Below are 18,398 nucleotides of genomic sequence, written 5' to 3'. Positions count from 1 at the left end.
ATATATTTAATTACCTTAAAAGATTTGGCTTTATGAAAGTTTGTTTTCATAATTTATTCTTTAATGTAAAATGCAGAACTCCTAAAATTCAAGAATACTTATATCAGTAGGATTTTATTACTCTAGTGACTGTAAAATGAGATTTGCGAGACTTTCTTCATAATTATGTTACCAAAGCTGATCTCTTTGCCCTAGCAATACTCTTTTAACGTTCAATTATGTAAATATATTATTATAACAACTGTCAGTTTTATTGCTTTTAATCAAATGCCAGTGCAATTTATGTAGTTAAATAGTTTCTTTGTAATGTGTCATCCCCTATTTTTAAATTTATTTTTAAATACTGAGAGCTTACTATGTGGGCACTATGCTGAGAACTTGTGGGTACCAAGCCAAATCTTTGTATTCTAACAAGAATGTTGATGTCCTGTCAAATACAGTATGAGCCTTGCTCAAGGAAGGAGGCTGTCTGTACTTACGGGACAAAATACTGTTACAGAGATTGGACAAAAAAAAACACCCCACTTTCATGCACATGTGCACACATTTGGTTACTCTGTTCTATATTAGTTGAAGATCAGTAAACATAGTTATGACAGTAGTAAATGTATGTGATGAATTTGTTTACCTAAGGGTGGTTTGATATAATTCTTAGCTTTATAACAAATTATGGTAATTATTTGCTTTACAAAACAATTGGTCACAGGTTTTCTTTAAATAGTTAGCTTTGACTTGATGTAATTATAACTGTTCAGTCTCAATATTGTGAATATAATATACAGTTAATGGCACAAAGAGATTTATTATTTATTCTCACATTATTGATTAGCCTGTGACTTAGTTTTAAAGGAAATTAAGGAATTGAAAAGTGAATTTAAGAGTATGGAAAAATTATTGGTATTGTGGAAATTTATGGTAGAGTGAAGAGCACAGTTGTAATTTTGCAAAAATCAGATACTTATGTATTAATTTTATAACATGAGTAGTGGTTGTAAAAATTATAAATGGCAGAAAGAACTTTATACAGTGGAGAAACCTAACTTGGGAGTCTGGTGAAAACTTTAGTTTTAACATATTTGAAAAACATTATTTGCTGATTTGCTTTTATTTGAAATAACATAGGGTTATGAGAAGGTAGGTATTTTATTTTAAATGTGATTACATAATGTTACTAGTATTTGAATATTGTCTTTTACTTTGCTGGGAAGCATTTAAAAAAACATGTAGAAAGTTTTTGTTAGAACTGTTTCTTTTTAGGGCACGTGGGTGGCTCAGTTGGTTAAGTGTCTGACTTTGGCTTAGGTCATCATCTTGCAATTTGTGAGTTCAAGCCCCACTTTGGGCTGTCACTGCAGAGCCTGCTTCAGATCCTCTGTCCCCTTTTCTCTCTTCCCCTCCCAGGTTCATGCTCTTTTTTTCTCTCTCAAAAATAAACATCAAAAACAAAACTATTTCTTTTTAAGTTTATTTTGAGAGAGAGAGCAAGTATGCATGCACATGCTTATAAGCGGAGGAGGGGCAGAGAGACAGAGGAGAGAGAGAATCCCAAGTAGGCTCCATGCTCTGCTCTGGCCTGACAGGGGGTTCAGTCTCACCTCTGTGAGATCATGACCTGAGCCGAAATCAAGAGTCAGATTCTTAACCTACTGAGCCACCCAGGCACGCCTGCTAGATCTATTTTTTGAGAGTTTTCTATATTTACTTCCATATTTATTCTTTTTTTTTTTTTAGGTTTATTTATTTATTTTGAGAGAGTGAAGGAGAGAGCACGTGTGTGTTGGGAAGGGCAGACAGAGAGAGAGAGAGAGAGAGAGAGAGAGAGAGAGACAATCCCAAGCAGGCTCTGTGCTGCCCCTTGGCTTAAACTCATGACCGGTGAGATCATGACCTGAGCTGAGATCAAGTGCCGGTCACTTAACTGACTGAGCCACCCAGGCATCCTTTAGTTCCATTTTTTAATTTGATCTTTGCAATATGAGGGAGACTATCATTATTCTTTTTTATTGCAAAGAAACTGAAAAAGTGATTAGGTAATTTACCTTAGATTTTACAGTTAGTAAGCAGTTGAACTTGGATTTCAACTTCACTCATCTTACACATTCAGTATAAAAAATGAGTGGAAATGGGTGATTATTATTTCAGTCAGTCTCTATTTTTAGAACAATAGGGCACATATTCTCCCTAAAACCTAAGCTCTTGAGAGTTAGTTTGTCTTCCCTCCCTCACTCTCCCTAATCCTCATTCCCTCCCATAATACTGATACATGGGCTTCAATCCCAGAGATTCTTATTTGTTTAGACATAAGGCCCTGCACATTTTTGTTGTTGACCTTCCCAGGTGATATAAATGTCTACACAGTTAATTATTATTGTTACTACTCTTGTTTTTCTTTTACCTTTCCTTTGGTGCTTTCTGGTTTGGGTCCATACTGACACCCTATTTTTTGTCTCCTTGTATTGGGTTGTCTTCTTTATTCTTATTCCAAGAGTCCTCTTAAAAAAATCCCTTACAACTGGCTCTAGTTCTTTTAGCAGATTCCAGGCTACAGCCCGGGTTGCTGAATCAGGTTTTCTGGGGTTGGGGCCCAGAATCTGAATGTTACAAAACTTCCCATTGATTGTAATGATCAGTCAGGCTTAAGACATTAAAACATCCCTTCACCTGGGATCATAACTTCTTTGAGAGAAGAACAGATGTAGTTCTCTTCTGGCCATACACATTAGTAGCATGTTAACTTAACTTCAATGATAGTAATGATGAAGATATAATTCCTGTAGATAGTACCATCATAATGCTTTTCTTTATAATATTTATATAAAATAGTAGCCCATTATGTTTCATTTTAACAGTCACTGTAAAACTGAGCGCAACTCCAAATCCACCATCATTTTTAGGGAGGAGCAAATATTAGTCATCCTATTTATTTTCTTAATTTTTTCCTTAATTTTCTTGCTTGATTTCTCCTATTGGTCCCTAAAAGAAAGTGAAAGAGGAAGCAGGGTCAAATAGAATTATGGAATATCAGTGCACAGAAGTTTCAATCATGACAAAATGAAAGTAAAGTCTTTTAGACAAGAATGATGTTCTTCTTACATTTTTTTTCCTTTTAAATCCTAGTTGGTTCAGAGGAAATAGTCTGTTGCTAATTTGTGCCATCTTTAAAGAGAGTTTGGGGGGATGGTACTATGGGAACTTTAGTTGGTTCTCTAAGGTGATCCCTTTACATAAAGAGAAATTATCTTTAAATGCTATACTTAATATTTGTGATTTAAAAACAAACTTAATATTTGTGATTTAAAAGCCACCTGGGTGGCTCAGTTGGATAAGCATCTGACGTTGGCCTGGGTCATGATCTCACGGTTTGTGGGTTTGAGCCCCACGTTGGGCTCTGTGCTGACAGCTCAGAGCCTGGATCCTGCCTCTGATTCTGTGTCTCCCTCTCTCTCTCTCTCTCTCTCTCTCTGCTCATCTCCTGCTTGTATTCTGTCACTCTTTCTCTCTCTCAAAATTGAATAAACATTAAAAAAATTAAAAAAAAACATTATGTAATGAATGTAATTTTGGTGAACTAATACTTCTAGGTGCCTAAGAATTTTGGTTGCTTTAACAGTACTAATTAAAAATATGTTTGCATTGGAAAGTCTGGATTTCTTTAGGAATAATTTATAGCATGCCACATGTAATATTTCTTTCCTTTCCAACTGCTTTCTATTATATGCTTAGGGTTTAGATCGCTCCAATTCCTGGGTTAACACTGGTGGTCCAAAAGCTGCCCCATGGGGATCCAACCCCAGTCCAAGTGCAGAGTCAACACAGGTGGTGTTTATATTAGAGGTTTCTTTATTGGCTGCTGATGTTTCCCTTTAGAACGTTACTTTTTAGTACATACTATGATTTCAGTGGCTTGCTTTTTAATCATTAAAAAGTGTGTATTTTTGTTTACTTAGCACATTTTCCCACTACTATGCATGAATACCACCAATTGTACCAGTAATGCTCTCCTTTCCTACTTCCTGTCTTCTTTCCCTTCCCTCCTTGTATACCCTATCAGTATTTCAGTGCCTGCTGCTTATGCAATCAATGGCTTTATAACAGTTTCTACTTTAGGGCTAGTACATCTTTAGTAGGAATTAAAAAAAAAAAAAATTGGTATGGAAAAAACCTGATAGTTTTCCATTGGCTTTTGGTTTAAAGTGTAGCTGTTGTATCATTTTCATTCAGCATTTACTATCTTGTCTTTTTTTTTTTTTTCATAATTACTGACTGGAAATATTGGTAACAAACTGAAATTAAATCTGAACGGTATATAATCCCCATGCTGTAAGATTTAGTACCAGAACCAAACTGAATTTTAACTTATATTGTGTTGCAAAGTATGAAATTTATTTCTAGATTAATTGAACTAGGATTTGCTTACTTAAGTCAAGTTGCTTGATAGCTACTATTGCATGATACCTCAAAATATACTTCTCATCTGTGTGTTGGCTTTGGAGAAAAATGCTCTTGTTCTGGAAGAATGTAATTCCACGGTTAATATCGACAGTGTTTTATATTTGAAGTATATGACAAAACCGAATAGTAGGTTTTGATCCTACTGGAAAGTGGGAGAAACCATTCTGATCTTTTAATTTTCTTTATTGAATATAAAATTCTTGATTTTTTGATCTGAGACCAGTGAGAAGTATGTTTTTACTTTTTGCTTTCTCTTACTAGATGTGTGCATGTGTATAGATCACAGAGATAAAAGTTTCATTCTTTGCAGCACTCTGAATTTATATAGTGGTTAAAATACTCTTTTTACTAAAAATATATAGAAGCCATTTTGATACTTCTAACCTACTGTCATTAAAGCAGCTTAAAATGGTGAAAATTAGATGAAGAATAAAACAGTTGTTGAAAACACAGTAAAATGATTTTAAAAACTGTATGTAATCCTTAAGCTGCAAAGTCATCCACAGCAGACTTTAATGTTATCTCGTCATTCATCCACCTTCACTCCATAGGCTATGGATCGAAGTTGTAATCGTATGTCTTCGCACACAGAGACGTCAAGTTTCTTACAAACATTAACGGGACGCTTACCAACTAAAAAGGTAGATTCATATGAAGACAATCCATATAGGGGGAAAATTCCAACAGTTAAATAGATGTAAGATTTCTTTAAGTAAACCAGTATGTTATAATAATTGCATTTAAATTATTTGTTTAAAAATACCTTTCAGCAAGCTCTGCTTGTCTGATGCCTTTTTTGGGCATACCACTTCAGTGTATGCTCTTTTATGCTATTATAATGTTTATATCTTTGGGATTGACTGTTTGAAATCAAATTTGATCATCAAATTTTAGTACCAAAAAAATGTATCAACTCTGAATTCTGTTTCTGTAACTGCTTCTGTTTTGTGTTTTAAATTTCCAGGGAAAGGAAGATGAGTTAGAAAAATTATCACTCTTAGTAAGATATGTTGATTTGCTTCCCTTATGCACAGTTTTGTTAGTCCTTTTTCATATTGATATACACTATTTTGCAAATGCTTTGTATGCATATCCATTATAAGGCAGGAGATTTCTATGTTTATAAAAAGACTTCAAATACCTGAAAACTTGAAAATTAATGGCTTACATCAAAAGTTAAAATTTTTAAAGGTATTTCCTAAATTGTACCAGCAAAGTTCATGAATGTATTTGCATATGTTGAAATATGTATTTAAGGCACAGACAAGATAGTATTCGTAACTGTGAGTTTTTGGTCTAGTTTCTGTTTGCAGGTACAATTTAGGAGGCTATTTTCCCACCTGTCCTTTTAAAATTACATTTTACTGCAAGATAACATGTAATTTTTTCAGCTGTTCAACATGCCACTGTCTTACATGTATAAACAGCCGTTTCGTTAATGGGTGTCCTCACTGCATCATTGAATGGTTCACATGCCTTATTTTGCTTACTCCCATTATATCTTCATTTGTAATTGCATTATTATTTGGTTTGTGTTATCAGCAGATATGACTTTGATAATAACTTTGGATTTACTTCTGGATAGCTTTTTCATGAGGAGCTGGCTTTGCAGTGGGTGGTTTGCAGTGGCAGCGTTCGGGAGTCAGCTTTGCAACAAGCCTGGTTCTTTTTTGAGTTAATGGTGAGCAACCTACACACACTTTTAATATTGTTTTCCTTAGTTAACAACTTTGTGCTAGCTCATTATTTTCTCCTAAAAATCTTTTTCTAATGCTATGGCATGATTTGACGTGTGTGTCCAAGACAAAATTATGTGTGTTACATCTCTAAATAAACACTGTGGACACTCGGCACAATTGAGGTGGACTTAGGAAGCTCTCGTTAACCACTTTTCTAGAGATGGCTGCAGAAGCAGCTGTCTTTTTAAAGGAAACGTGGTACATTGTTCTTTAGTCTGAATGTGGCTACTATATGATGGCGGTATTATAGACTTCATCCCAAACAGATAAAAAGAGCTTTATAAGGTACTCACTGCTTTTATGGTTAGAAAGCTCTTAGGGAAATGCCAGTTACAGCCAAGAAAAAAGAAAAAAAAGCCCACAACGCTTGTCACTCAATTCAATAAATGGTATTAAAAACAAACGAATTAATATCTTAATAAATATTTGCACACACATAAACACATATATACACAAAAGCAATAAAAATTTACCGAGTGCATACAGTGTGGTGGCACCGCCCCTGTGAGCTGCGTGTTACCCAGGCACAGAGAGATTAAGTTGATGTAGCTTCTAGATAGCAGAACTGTGATTCAAACTCAGGTGTTCAGGCCCTAGGGATCTTCCTGTTCAGCCTCTAGAAAGCTGAAGTCCTTGAAATTTTTCCTTGCAAAAGAGAAATGTGTACAAAAATAAGAAAACAAAACAACAAAAGAATGGAAGAAACAAAAGGAGTTTTCAGAGTATATCATAGGATCATTCTCAGCATTGAATGTTGCCTATATTAGGGATAAGAAGACATTTTTTCTTAAAGATTTACTAATCTACAAAAGAAAATAAATAAGTCAGGGACCCTATGTAAGTGATAGGCAGCTAATTTTGTAATTCTTGTGCTTTTAGTATAAGATCACATTGAAATTTTGACTTATTTTTTGAGTCTTATATGTATGTTCAAATTCTTTAAAATAGTCAAAAGGCTGCAGTTGAAGTCTTGGCTGTGCTATTTACTAATTGTTGAAACTTGGCTTCAATTTCCCTGAATTCTCTATTACTGTTATCACATTGTTGTGTTAAGAATTGATATCCAGAAGCATTTTGTACACATAAATCACTTTGTTAATTTTGATCTAATATCTTGATATTCATATTCAGTCATCAGTAATTCATGTATCCTCACCCTATGTTACTCTATGCTAGAGGCTGAAGACACTGCAGTGAAGTCAATGTGTTTAGGCTGTTAGAGCTGCAGTTGCGGGATATGGAATGTCAAAATGTTGAGTGGTGGAAAGATTTCATTTAAAACAATTTTAAAGAGTGAAATTTTTTTCTGTTGATGTTCATAATTCTTTTCCTGTTGATAGCCAGGAGAATTTTACAGAGGTGATGCAGTGATTGACTTGTACAGTGTGTCCTATTTCTTGGGAGCATACAAAATATTGCAGGGAAATTTTCAAAATACTTGAGGAGCTAAAAGTATTTCGGCTATCTGTTAAATCACTCAGCAATTTGAAAAAATAGCCCTAATGTGATTAGCTGTTAATTACATCCATAAGAAATTAAACTAATGGCTTATTTATTTTTTCAGGTAAAGAGCATGGTGCACCATTTATACTTTAATGATAAACTTGATGCACCAAGGAAAAGTCGTTTTCCAGAACGATTCATGGATGACATTGCTGCTCTTGTCAGCACAATTGCTAGTGATATAGTTTCACGATTTCAGAAGGTAATGATAACTTTTTTTTAAATTGAATCTCTTTCAAGCTCACATTAAACTATCATACTTTTATTTGTTTTTGCTTTTTATTCTGTTTTCCAGGACACAGAAATGGTTGAGAGACTCAACACAAGCCTTGCATTCTTTCTCAACGATCTGCTGTCTGTTATGGATAGAGGATTTGTCTTTAGCCTTATTAAGACCTGCTACAAACAGGTAATGTGTAGTTAGTAATAATTAACAATTAAATACTGTGTTTGTTGTTTCTAGGGTTGCAGCTAAGAGATCTTCAAGAATACATTCATATACTGATGTTTTTAAAAAGCAGTGTATTTTTGTTAGTAAGAAAAAAGTAAATTTCATTTGTTTTATAAGGCTACAGGACAATGGCAAGCTGGTACCTGTGCAGCTGACTTTTTCTTGGGTTATACTGGCCCACTCATGACTCTTCGATTCCCATTCTGAAACAGATCATCAAGTCAGTGGTCTAAATGTAAAGCATCCCCCAAGATGCCATGCAAGAGTAGCAGTTATACTGAATGAACAGCCACGTGAACTTTTTTGTGTATTTACTGGGTGATTTTTAAAGCAGCTTCATTTTGCTTTGTATTCCTTCTAATGTAGACCTAGACATTGTAGAGCTTAGAATCATGGACAGATGTTTACCCAAATCCCCAGTGTCATTCGTTATGTTGTTTTTACTAAACTAAAAACATCATAGGAGTGCCTGGGTGGCTCAGTAGGTTAAGCATCTGACTTTGGGTCAGGTCATGATCTCATTGTTTGTGAATTCAAGTCCCGTGTCAGGCTCTGTGCTGACAGCATGGAGCCTGGAGCCTGCTTCGGATTCTTTGTCTCTCTCTCTCTCTCTCTTTCTCTCTCTCTCTCTCTCTCTCTCTCTCTCTGTCCTTACCCCGCTCACATTCTGTCTCTCAAAAATTAATAAACGTTAAAAAAAAAAAAAGCATCGTGGAACTTTTCCCTGAAAAACTGACTTTAGTTTAAAATTTTTATCAACTGATTAATGAAATGTGCCTTTTGGAAAACATTAGTTATTGGTCCTGACAGGCCATTTGGGTAAGTGAGCTATATAATCATCCTAGAATTACCTTTTAAAGGAAATTTAAAAATATATAGCTCTCTGGGTACTATCCCAGCATTATTGAGTACTTTGAGTCCTGGGGGTGGGGAGTGTGGGACATAGTGTGTGTGTAACATTTCCCAGCTGGTCCACAGTCTCGTTTCTGAGAACTACTTCTTTAGAAATGCTATTTGGCAGTCTAATGTTTAGAATCTTGAAGCTCTGTTCTATTGGATGCGTTTATTGTATGTTTCTTTTAATAGAGAAGTTAAAACTACATGTGGGCACTGACCCACTTCCAAATATTTGTAATAATATGTATTATTGGGGGGGGGGCACCTGGGTGGCTCACTCGGTTAAGTGTTGTTTTAAAAGACACTGCCGGGGCACCTGGGTGGCTCAGTCAGTTGAGCATCTGACTTCAGCTCAGGTCATGACTTCGCGGCTCGTGGATTCAAGCCCTGCATTGGACTCTGTGCTGACAGCTCAGAGCCTGGAGCCTGCTTTGGATTCTGTGTCTCTTCTCTCTCTCTGCACCTCCCCCACTCACACTCTGTCTGTCTCTCAAAAATAAATAAACATTAAAAAAAATTTTAATACGTATTATTTTTACTTTCCCCCCCAAACTTCATGTTCTGTTGCTCCTCAAATCTGTTGTTATTCTTCAAGCATTGACATCCTATATTTGCCAGACATTGAGCCAGACCCTAGGATGCCAGAGCTCCTAAGTCAGTGTATATATGTCTCCTGAGAGTAGCTTATGGTGTAGCTGGGTATATAGACAAATAGGTAATCATCAATATAGAGTAACACAAGGTACTAATTATCCAAAGAATGTATCATTTCTTTCATGGAGCTATTTTGGTGGTAGACTTTTGCTTCATAAAGTGCATCTTTGAGAAGTGGAAATATTAATGCTGTATTGGAAATATAAAGAATGTGGCTTCTGGCCTAGTCAGTGGATTTATAAATCTTAATAGATCTTGTAGTTCCAAAGTTTCTATTCTAGCAGTAACTCTGGGAAAAGCTGATAATGTTTAAACCACAAAATCCAAAAACTGTCCACTGAATACTGTTCTTTAATTCCTTAATCTGTCATTCTGATGCTGGCTTAGAGAAATGGTATATTCAATTGGTGTTCTTTTGTTTATATAATGCTTACAAGGTATCTTCAAAGCTTTATTCATTACCAAATCCAAGTGTCCTCGTGTCCTTGAGACTGGATTTTCTGCGAATTGTCTGCAGCCATGAGCACTATGTTACATTAAACTTGCCCTGCAGCCTGCTTACTCCACCTGCATCACCATCACCTTCTGTTTCTTCTGCAACATCTCAGGTATGCAGAGTGTCTGAAAAAAAATTTTTAAAGCCCATGTTTGTAAGAAAGCATTCTAAACACTGGAAAAAATTATAAGTAACACTATGAATAATAGGTATGTGATAGGCTCCATACTGAATGCTTTAAAAGTATTGATCATTTGCCCTTTAGAGCAGTTCTAGGAGGTAAGTTCTGTTATTCTCATTTTACATATGAAACACATTTTACGTAGGAAATACAGAAAGGTCATTAAATTACCCAAGGCCGAACAGTAATAAGTGGCAAAGCTAGGCTTTGAATCAAGGCACAGGTAGACTTTATTCTAGAACCCAAGTTCTTATCTACTATGTTGTACTCTTAGAGATTTATACACATCCATGTGAGTGAATTCACTTATATAAGCCTTTTTAGATATTTTCACAAGATGGGTTTTCTTGAAGCAGATGCAAGGTTGTCTTGAGCTTGGGATGGAAGATGTTAAATAGGGATCAATACCTGTGAAAGGAAAAAAAGTGAAGCATAATTTAGCAAAGAAAGAAGTCAAACTGCAGTGTAGTCCTGGGAAAGTCCTGCCTACCTCTCTTGTACCTAGGTAACCCAAAGGAAACCAGATGGATGTTCATAGGGTTTTATTGGGTACAACTGACTTCAACAGCTAGTAGTTTCTCTCAAGGCAAAAAAAGGTTGTTGTAGCAATTATTATGTATCTTACCATACAGATGGAGATTAGAGGATTTTGTGGCTTTAGTATCAGAGAAGCCTGGTTCAATCTCAGATGTTTGATAGAAAAAAAATTTTAACTTTATTTACATTGGAAAACATCAGAGAGCACCCACAACTTTTCATTTTACCTTTATGAAAAGTCTTAGGGATTGGCCTATTTTCACATACTCTTTTACCTGGCTAGCATACACTTCTTCCTAGAATGGATAAGGCTAGTGTTTCGCTTTCTTCCCACATCCTCTGCCAAAGATGTGGCCACAGAGTGAAGAACAAATTAATTGTAAGTACTGTTCCTAAAACCTGTAATGAAACACAGTTGTTTATACCTAACTCCCCCCCTTGAACATCTCATTCAGCCAAGAAATTAATAGAATGTCTTCCATTATCTTGTTCCCTACTTTCTTATCTACATATATTTTTCAGATTCTAATGGGTGACAGAGACCTCACTGTTTCTGGGGTAGGGGTAGGCAAGAATAATTTTATATACTTACTAGCAAGATGATTTCTCTATAGAGAAATCTGAAACCTTTTGTTCTGAAAAATATCACATGGATGGTCTTGAATGTGGATTAGAGGGAGATGAGATTGTAAACACTCTTGCCTTGAACTGTGTCTTGGAGGGATGCTATTTGCAGTATTAAAAATCTTTTAAAAAATAATATGTCATTTGGATTGAGTTACTTTTTTCTCCTTCAGGGTATGATACTGAAACATTAAGTGGCTAAAAGAATAAGGGAAAAAAAAAAAACAGTTGGAAAAGTTTCAGTATGAGAAAAGGGAAATTGAAAATAATTAAAAGTGGTTTTTTTTCATCATAGTCTCCTGTACGAAAAATAGGAGCAGTTACTTTTTCCAGTGCGAATAATAGTAATGTAAAATAAACTACCCTACACAAAGTGTATCTCATATTGAGATAATGCTCGTACTGCGTTTGTTGTAATGTTCTGTTTCTAGGATGTTCTGTTGCACAGCTATTATTGTTTTGTCCTACCTCACTCCCAAACAGAGTTCTGGATTTTCCACAAACGTACAAGACCAGAAGATTGCAAATATGTTTGAATTGTCTGTGCCTTTTCGCCAACAGCATTATTTGGCAGGACTTGTGTTAACAGAGCTGGCTGTCATTTTAGACCCTGATGCTGAAGGGTAAGTAGACTAGTTTTTGCCTTGTAGAATATCAGTTTTGGGTAATGGGACAGAAGTATCACACCGATACTTCTAAGAATCAAAAGAATACTCTGCACCACTCGTAATCTACTTCTGTATTTACTAAGTTCCATACCCATGTTATTTTTGTATTTCATTGATTTTAAGAAAGCCATTTTTTCATACTTTATCATCTCCGAATTTGAGGTTTGTCTTGAACTCAGTGGCGTATTGTGGTTTATTTGGTAGCATTTCCCCCCCTTCTTAATGGTTATACAAAATATTTGTGCATATTAGTGGGTTAACTCATAGATTTATTGGTATATACAGTAGACACATTTCAATTGAGGAAAATGGTCTGGTTTTCTATTTGATTCCTTGTACAGAAAATGTGTCATTTTCCATCATACTATATAGCATTTTATTTCAAACTCTGTCCTATAAACAAATGTCTTTAGGTTTTAAGAACTTCCAAAGTTGTGTACACTTCTGTAGAATTTTTGGAAATTGATACAGTAAGGAAAGGGCATATTGTCTGGTGATTTGAATTTATAGAAATAGCTTGAGTATTATGGTGCAGCTTCCCTATAGGGTATTTCTATCTTAATAGTTATTGTTAAAAATTTCCATGATCATTATTCCTTTGGATAATAATTCCTTTTTTATCCTCATAATAGGATCTTTAGGAGTTTTTTTTCTTAATTCTTATTTAAATTCCAGTTAACATACACTGTAATATTAGTTTCAGGTGTACAATATAGTGATTCAACACTTGATACAGCACCCGGTGCTCATCACAACAAGTGCACTCTTTAATCCCCATCACCTCTTCCACCCCTCCCCACACACATCCACTCTCTGGTAACCATCAGTTTGTTGTACAGAGTTAAGAGGCTGGGGTTTTTTTGTTTATCTTTTTATCTTTATTTTTTTTGTTTCATAAATTCCACCTATGTGTGAAATTGTATGTTATTTGTCTTTCTTTGACTTATATCGTGTAGTTTGTTTTTTTTTTTTTTAAGTTTATTTTTGAGAGAGAGAGCATGAGCAGAGGAGGGGCAGAGAGAGAGAAAGAGAGGGAGGGAGAGAGAGAATCCATGGGGCTTAAACTAACAAACCATGAGTTCATGACCTGAGCCAAAATCAAGTGTTGGATGCTTAACCTGAGCAACCCAGGCACCCCTCACTTAGCTTAATACCCTCCAGATCCAGCCATGTTGTTGCAAATGGCAAGATTTCATTCTTTTTTATGGCTAATATGCCAGTGTGTGTGTGTGTGTGTGTGTGTGTGTGTGTGTGTGTGTGTATCTGTCATCTTATTTTTTTTCTTCTCAAAAATATATATTTTTTCAATATATACACACACACGTATATGTATACATATGTATATACATATACGTATGCATATATATATATTCTATATCTTCTTTATCTGTTAATGGATGATTGCTTCGATATCTTGGCTATTGTGAATAGTGCTGCAATAAACACAGAGGTGTATATATCTTTTTGAATTAGTGTTTTCATATTCTATGGGTAAAATCCAGACTTTTTTTTCTTTTCTTTTCTTTTCTTTTCTTTTCTTTTCTTTTCTTTTCTTTTCTTTTCTTTTCTTCTCTTTTTTTTTTTTTGAGAGAGAGAGAGAGAGAGAATGGAGGGGCAGAGGGAAAGGAAAAGAGAGAATTTCAAGCAGGCTTCACTCCCAGTGCAGAGCCTGACACAGGGCTCGATGTCATGACTGTGTGATGACCTCAGCCAAAATCAAGAGCTGGATACTTAACTGACTGAGCCACCCAGGCACCCCAAATCCAAACTTTTAATAATGGTCCTCAAAGTCCTATTTACTTGGCTTTTGTGTACTTCTGCCAGTGTCTTCCCTACCCACATCCTAAAATCTAGCCATCCCGGTCTTTCTTTCTGTTTCTTTAATGTGCCAAAGTCATTCACACCTTAGGGTATTTGCACTTGGTTCTTTTCTCTGCCTGAAGCAGTGCTCACATTACTCTATGACTGTCATGTACCCATTTGCTCTTTGTGATTCTTCAGGTCTCCACTCAAATAGCATCTTCTCAGGCTTTCACTGACCATCCAGGCAAAATTAGAGCCACATTACCTTGCTACAATCATTCTTAAACATGTAGCCCTCTTTTATTTTCTACAAAACACTTATATGAAATTTGCTGCTTAATTTCGGTATTCTCCCGTTAGAGTGTGATTTCATGAGAACATGCACTTGATCTTTCTTTTTCACTACCATCCTTCCAATGCCTTAGAATTGTGTCTAGTACAAAGTGGATGAATACATATGCATAAATAGATATTAATTCAATGAATGAGTGACTAAGAGACTTAGATCCCATCTCTAAATTGTATATTCTTTAATGGTATATAGATAAAATACAGCATACAATGTCTTAGATCCTTGAGAGGAATGCTTTTTTACTTCATTTGCTTACTAATGAGAATAATTTTTTGAGTGGCAATAATATGTTTTAAAACCAAAGAGTTGCTCCCTAGAAACTTTCATTATAGTTAGAAAATCAAGACTGTGAAACCATACACTATGATTAAATGCTAATTTTGTAGCATAGACATAGTTCTATAGAACATGAATACCTTTACTATGCATTTGTGACACTGAATTATTTTCGTGTCTGTGTTTGTTGTTATTCAAACTCTTTAAAAACAGGGACCATGTCTTACCCTAACACGTAGAATAGGATGTTGCAGGTCCTGCATAAACATATATTTAATAGTTGCATATGATTAAGTAATGTAGACATATGGAAAAGCTTCATGAAGATGAGTGGGTTATAGGTGGGTTGAAGTCGGTCTGGTAGCTGCAGACAGCTAAGGAATATGCACCCAGGTTTGGCAGTCATCACTGGTAATGAAAAAATTCACAAGGGAGAACATAAAAAGCAAATGACCAGAATCTGAGATTTGGATGAAATGAGAGAGAGTATGAGGAAGGTTTGGAACTATTTGGAGAAAATATTGAGAAGAAAAAAGATAAGATGACAGTGTCGAGTAGATAACTGGAGAATAAAATCTGAGATATGTCATTTACATGTGTTTCTGGACAGTGTTTAAAACTACACTTTCTGAATAAAAATCTGGAAAGAAGAAAAATCTCCAGCTTGATTTCATATATAGCAATGTAAAGTGGCAGATAAGATTAAGGACTCTGGAGTAAGACTACCTGGTTTCCAATCCCAGCTTTGAAATTGGCTATGTGATCTAAAAAGTGATAAAAGATAGTATATACTGCAGAAGGCAGTGTGCAAGATAGTGTGCTAATAAGTATGTTACATAAACTACGCAGCTTAATTCTCACAGCTGCCTTATGAGGTAGGTAATTACCCTCATAAGTAGGGAAACAAGTTAAATATCTAAAAAATTATTTAGCTATTAAATGATAAAGCTATTACAGTACCATGTGTAAACATTCAAACTGTTAGTTTCAAAAAAAAGGGAGTAGGGGGCTTATATACTTAAATTTAATTTAAATATTAAATATTTAAATTTAATTTAATTTTGTTTAATAAAAGCATACATTTATTTAAATAATTAAAAATCAAATAAATTTTCTAAATTTATTTAAAAATTCCATTTACTAGGAAGTAAGCACATGCTATGGACTGTATATTCAGGAAGTTTATTACTGGGGAAATTATTATAGTAGTTTATTGCGAAGGGATACTATATAAGCTAGAGGAAACTAGTTTTAAGTAAACTTGTATTTTCAACATAGGAAAGTCTCATTTGAAAGAAAGAAGGGAAGAGTTTATGAGGGGGGCATTGAAGCTGTTGAAGAAACATGCGGTTCATTGAACATAATGCAGAAATTTCCTTTTGAGAGAAGATACAACTTTTTCTGAGACAGAAGGAATGATGGAGATACAAAGGTGCAGATGTGTTAAAAGATCTGGCCAGAGCAAATTCGGAATGGTTTTTCTTTACTAAAAGACAGAAGTTGGAGGTAAAGTCTTATCCTCATACTGATGGTGATAGGCTGCAGGGGAGAGAATGAGATGTGACACCACTGCCAGGTGTTACCTTAAGAGTGCCTATGGAAGTTGACCAAATGTTTAATTAGAATAGTTGGCATAGTCAAAGCACCTTTAACATAAAAAGAGGCACAAAAAAAAAAAAAAAAAGTGATGATGAGTATTTTAGCCCAGTTGAAACTGAAGGGATCGGGAAGGTGCAGGGCCTGAATGAGGTAGAATGAGCAAGGAAGTTGACTTTCGAAAGAGACATCAAAGGCAACTCTCGAGCCTATGGACTGCATAATCCATTAAGTAGAGGATTTTTCTATTAGAAAAAGGAAATAAAAGTTTAGTTTTGGTAAATGTAAACTTTTGGTAAAAGATCTAATTTGAAATAAAATTTGAAGCTACTTATGATTTACTTTTTGTTTTTTGTTTTAAAATATAACCAGACTGTTCATATTCAATATGAGTATGCACTAATAAGGAGATAATGTAAAAACACTCAGATTTACTCCTCAGTGAATTTGTTTAGCATTTCTTTTTTCCCTCTATCCTTACTTTATACAGACATTTGTTAATTTTATGAGAAATGTTTTATAGAAAGACATGCAAATATATGGCAAAGTTTAAGTTAAAATTAACTCAGTACCATGACTTACTATTTGCTTTAACGATATTTACTAATCTCTGTGACCTTACTGCTGCTGCTTCTTCTTCATCTTCTTTTTAAAATAGACTGTTTGGATTGCACAAGAAAGTCATCAATATGGTACACAATTTACTATCCAGTCACGACTCAGACCCACGGTACTCTGACCCCCAGATAAAGGCTAGGGTGGCCATGTTGTATCTACCTCTGATTGGCATTATCATGGAAACTGTTCCTCAGCTGTATGACTTTACAGGTACTTAGTATATTTAAAACAAATTTTTAAAGAAAATCTCAGTGTTTAAAAATATTAGAAATAGCTCGAGGATAAAGATCTTATTTTAGGGAAAGAATTATAAGAAAATGTACACTGACATAAGTAAACTATAAATATTTAACCATATTACTGAATAACTTTTGATTATGTGAGAGAATTCACTGCAAACTTTTCTTAACTGGTTCTTAAGATGAATTTTAATGATATAAGACATTTCTGTACCTACCTATTAGAAAATAGGATTTTTGGTATGAGACAATACTGTTCATCTGAAGAAAATATGTAAGAAAACTTGACAGATGTCTACCACCTTCAGTCACAATTTTATTCATATATAAGACTGAAATTAATATTCCCCTGAATATCAAGAATTATGTTTATCATTAATACTGGGTTTATAAGTTGAAGTTCCGTTGCTTTTTAAAACCTAGAACTCACAAAATTTTATTGCTCTTGCTTTCCATATTTAGAATTTATTTGCCCTAAAGGAAATACTGTAGTTGCATTTAAATTAACATTTAACCTGATAAAGTACTTCCAGTTCAATAAAATAAAAACAAACATTTACTAAGTACCTAATACATATTAAGAACTTCAACAGAGCTGGTGATACAAAGATAACCAACTCCATGCCTTTATGGGACTGGTTCTTGAGTGTTCAACCAGTATTTTGATCGCTAAATGGGCTTCTTTTATTTGAAGGCAGAAATGTTTATATTATTATATCTTCTTTTACTAGCAAGTTAAAGTTCTCTACAGAACTACACATTATTGTTGTAGGAATGGGTTAATGTTTAAAATATTGTCTAAAATAAGTAAATCTAATGATAAATACTACATCTTAATAGGTTTTTCCTTTAAAGGGTAATGGAGAATAGGAAAGGAAATTGCATGCTCAGTAACCATTAATTAACCTAAATGGAATTTTATTTATTTATTTTGGGATGATTTTTCCAGAAACTCACAATCAAAGAGGAAGACCAATTTGTATAGCCACTGATGACTATGAAAGTGAGAGCGGAAGCATGATAAGCCAGACAGTTGCCATGGCAATTGCAGGAACATCAGTCCCTCAGCTAACCAGGCCCGGCAGTTTCCTCCTCACATCATCGGTAAGAACAACCCTCCTGCAGAAGTTTTTTCCTGGAAAGACAGATACTTACAAGGATATCCTCTTAAATAACAGGTTATTGTATTAACTGATGCAAAAGTACTGTGAGTTTTATTTGTGGAAACATTAAGGTTCTGCTTATCTTATACTAAGTTGTTTTAAAAATTATTAATACCTCAAGGTTTATGGCATAGAGCTGTGTATTTTGT

The 18,398-nt window shown here is 34.8% G+C and overlaps 1 protein-coding gene across 9 annotated transcripts in view; it reads left to right on the top strand.

Moving 5' to 3' along the window:
* Positions 1-18,398, top strand: part of DOCK7 (dedicator of cytokinesis 7) — a 230,105-nt gene that overhangs the window by 151,376 nt on the left and 60,331 nt on the right. For 5 of the 9 annotated variants that reach the window (XM_043575148.1, XM_043575144.1, XM_043575147.1 and 2 more), the window contains exons 23-31: positions 3,724-3,816; positions 5,004-5,093; positions 6,038-6,133; positions 7,756-7,896; positions 7,990-8,103; positions 10,134-10,304; positions 12,018-12,157; positions 16,888-17,057; positions 18,036-18,190. In XM_043575148.1, coding sequence (XP_043431083.1) covers positions 3,724-3,816; positions 5,004-5,093; positions 6,038-6,133; positions 7,756-7,896; positions 7,990-8,103; positions 10,134-10,304; positions 12,018-12,157; positions 16,888-17,057; positions 18,036-18,190 — 1,170 coding nt within the window. The remainder of the gene's footprint in view (positions 1-3,723; positions 3,817-5,003; positions 5,094-6,037; positions 6,134-7,755; positions 7,897-7,989; positions 8,104-10,133; positions 10,305-12,017; positions 12,158-16,887; positions 17,058-18,035; positions 18,191-18,398) is intronic. The other 4 variants (XM_043575152.1, XM_043575153.1, XM_043575151.1 and 1 more) reach the window with 1 other exon arrangement.

The sequence above is a fragment of the Prionailurus bengalensis genome, chromosome C1 (genome assembly GCF_016509475.1).
Source record: "Prionailurus bengalensis isolate Pbe53 chromosome C1, Fcat_Pben_1.1_paternal_pri, whole genome shotgun sequence".
NCBI lineage: Eukaryota > Metazoa > Chordata > Mammalia > Carnivora > Felidae > Prionailurus > Prionailurus bengalensis.
Note: the sequence above shows the minus strand (reverse complement) of the source record. Positions and strands in the feature narration are given on the sequence as shown.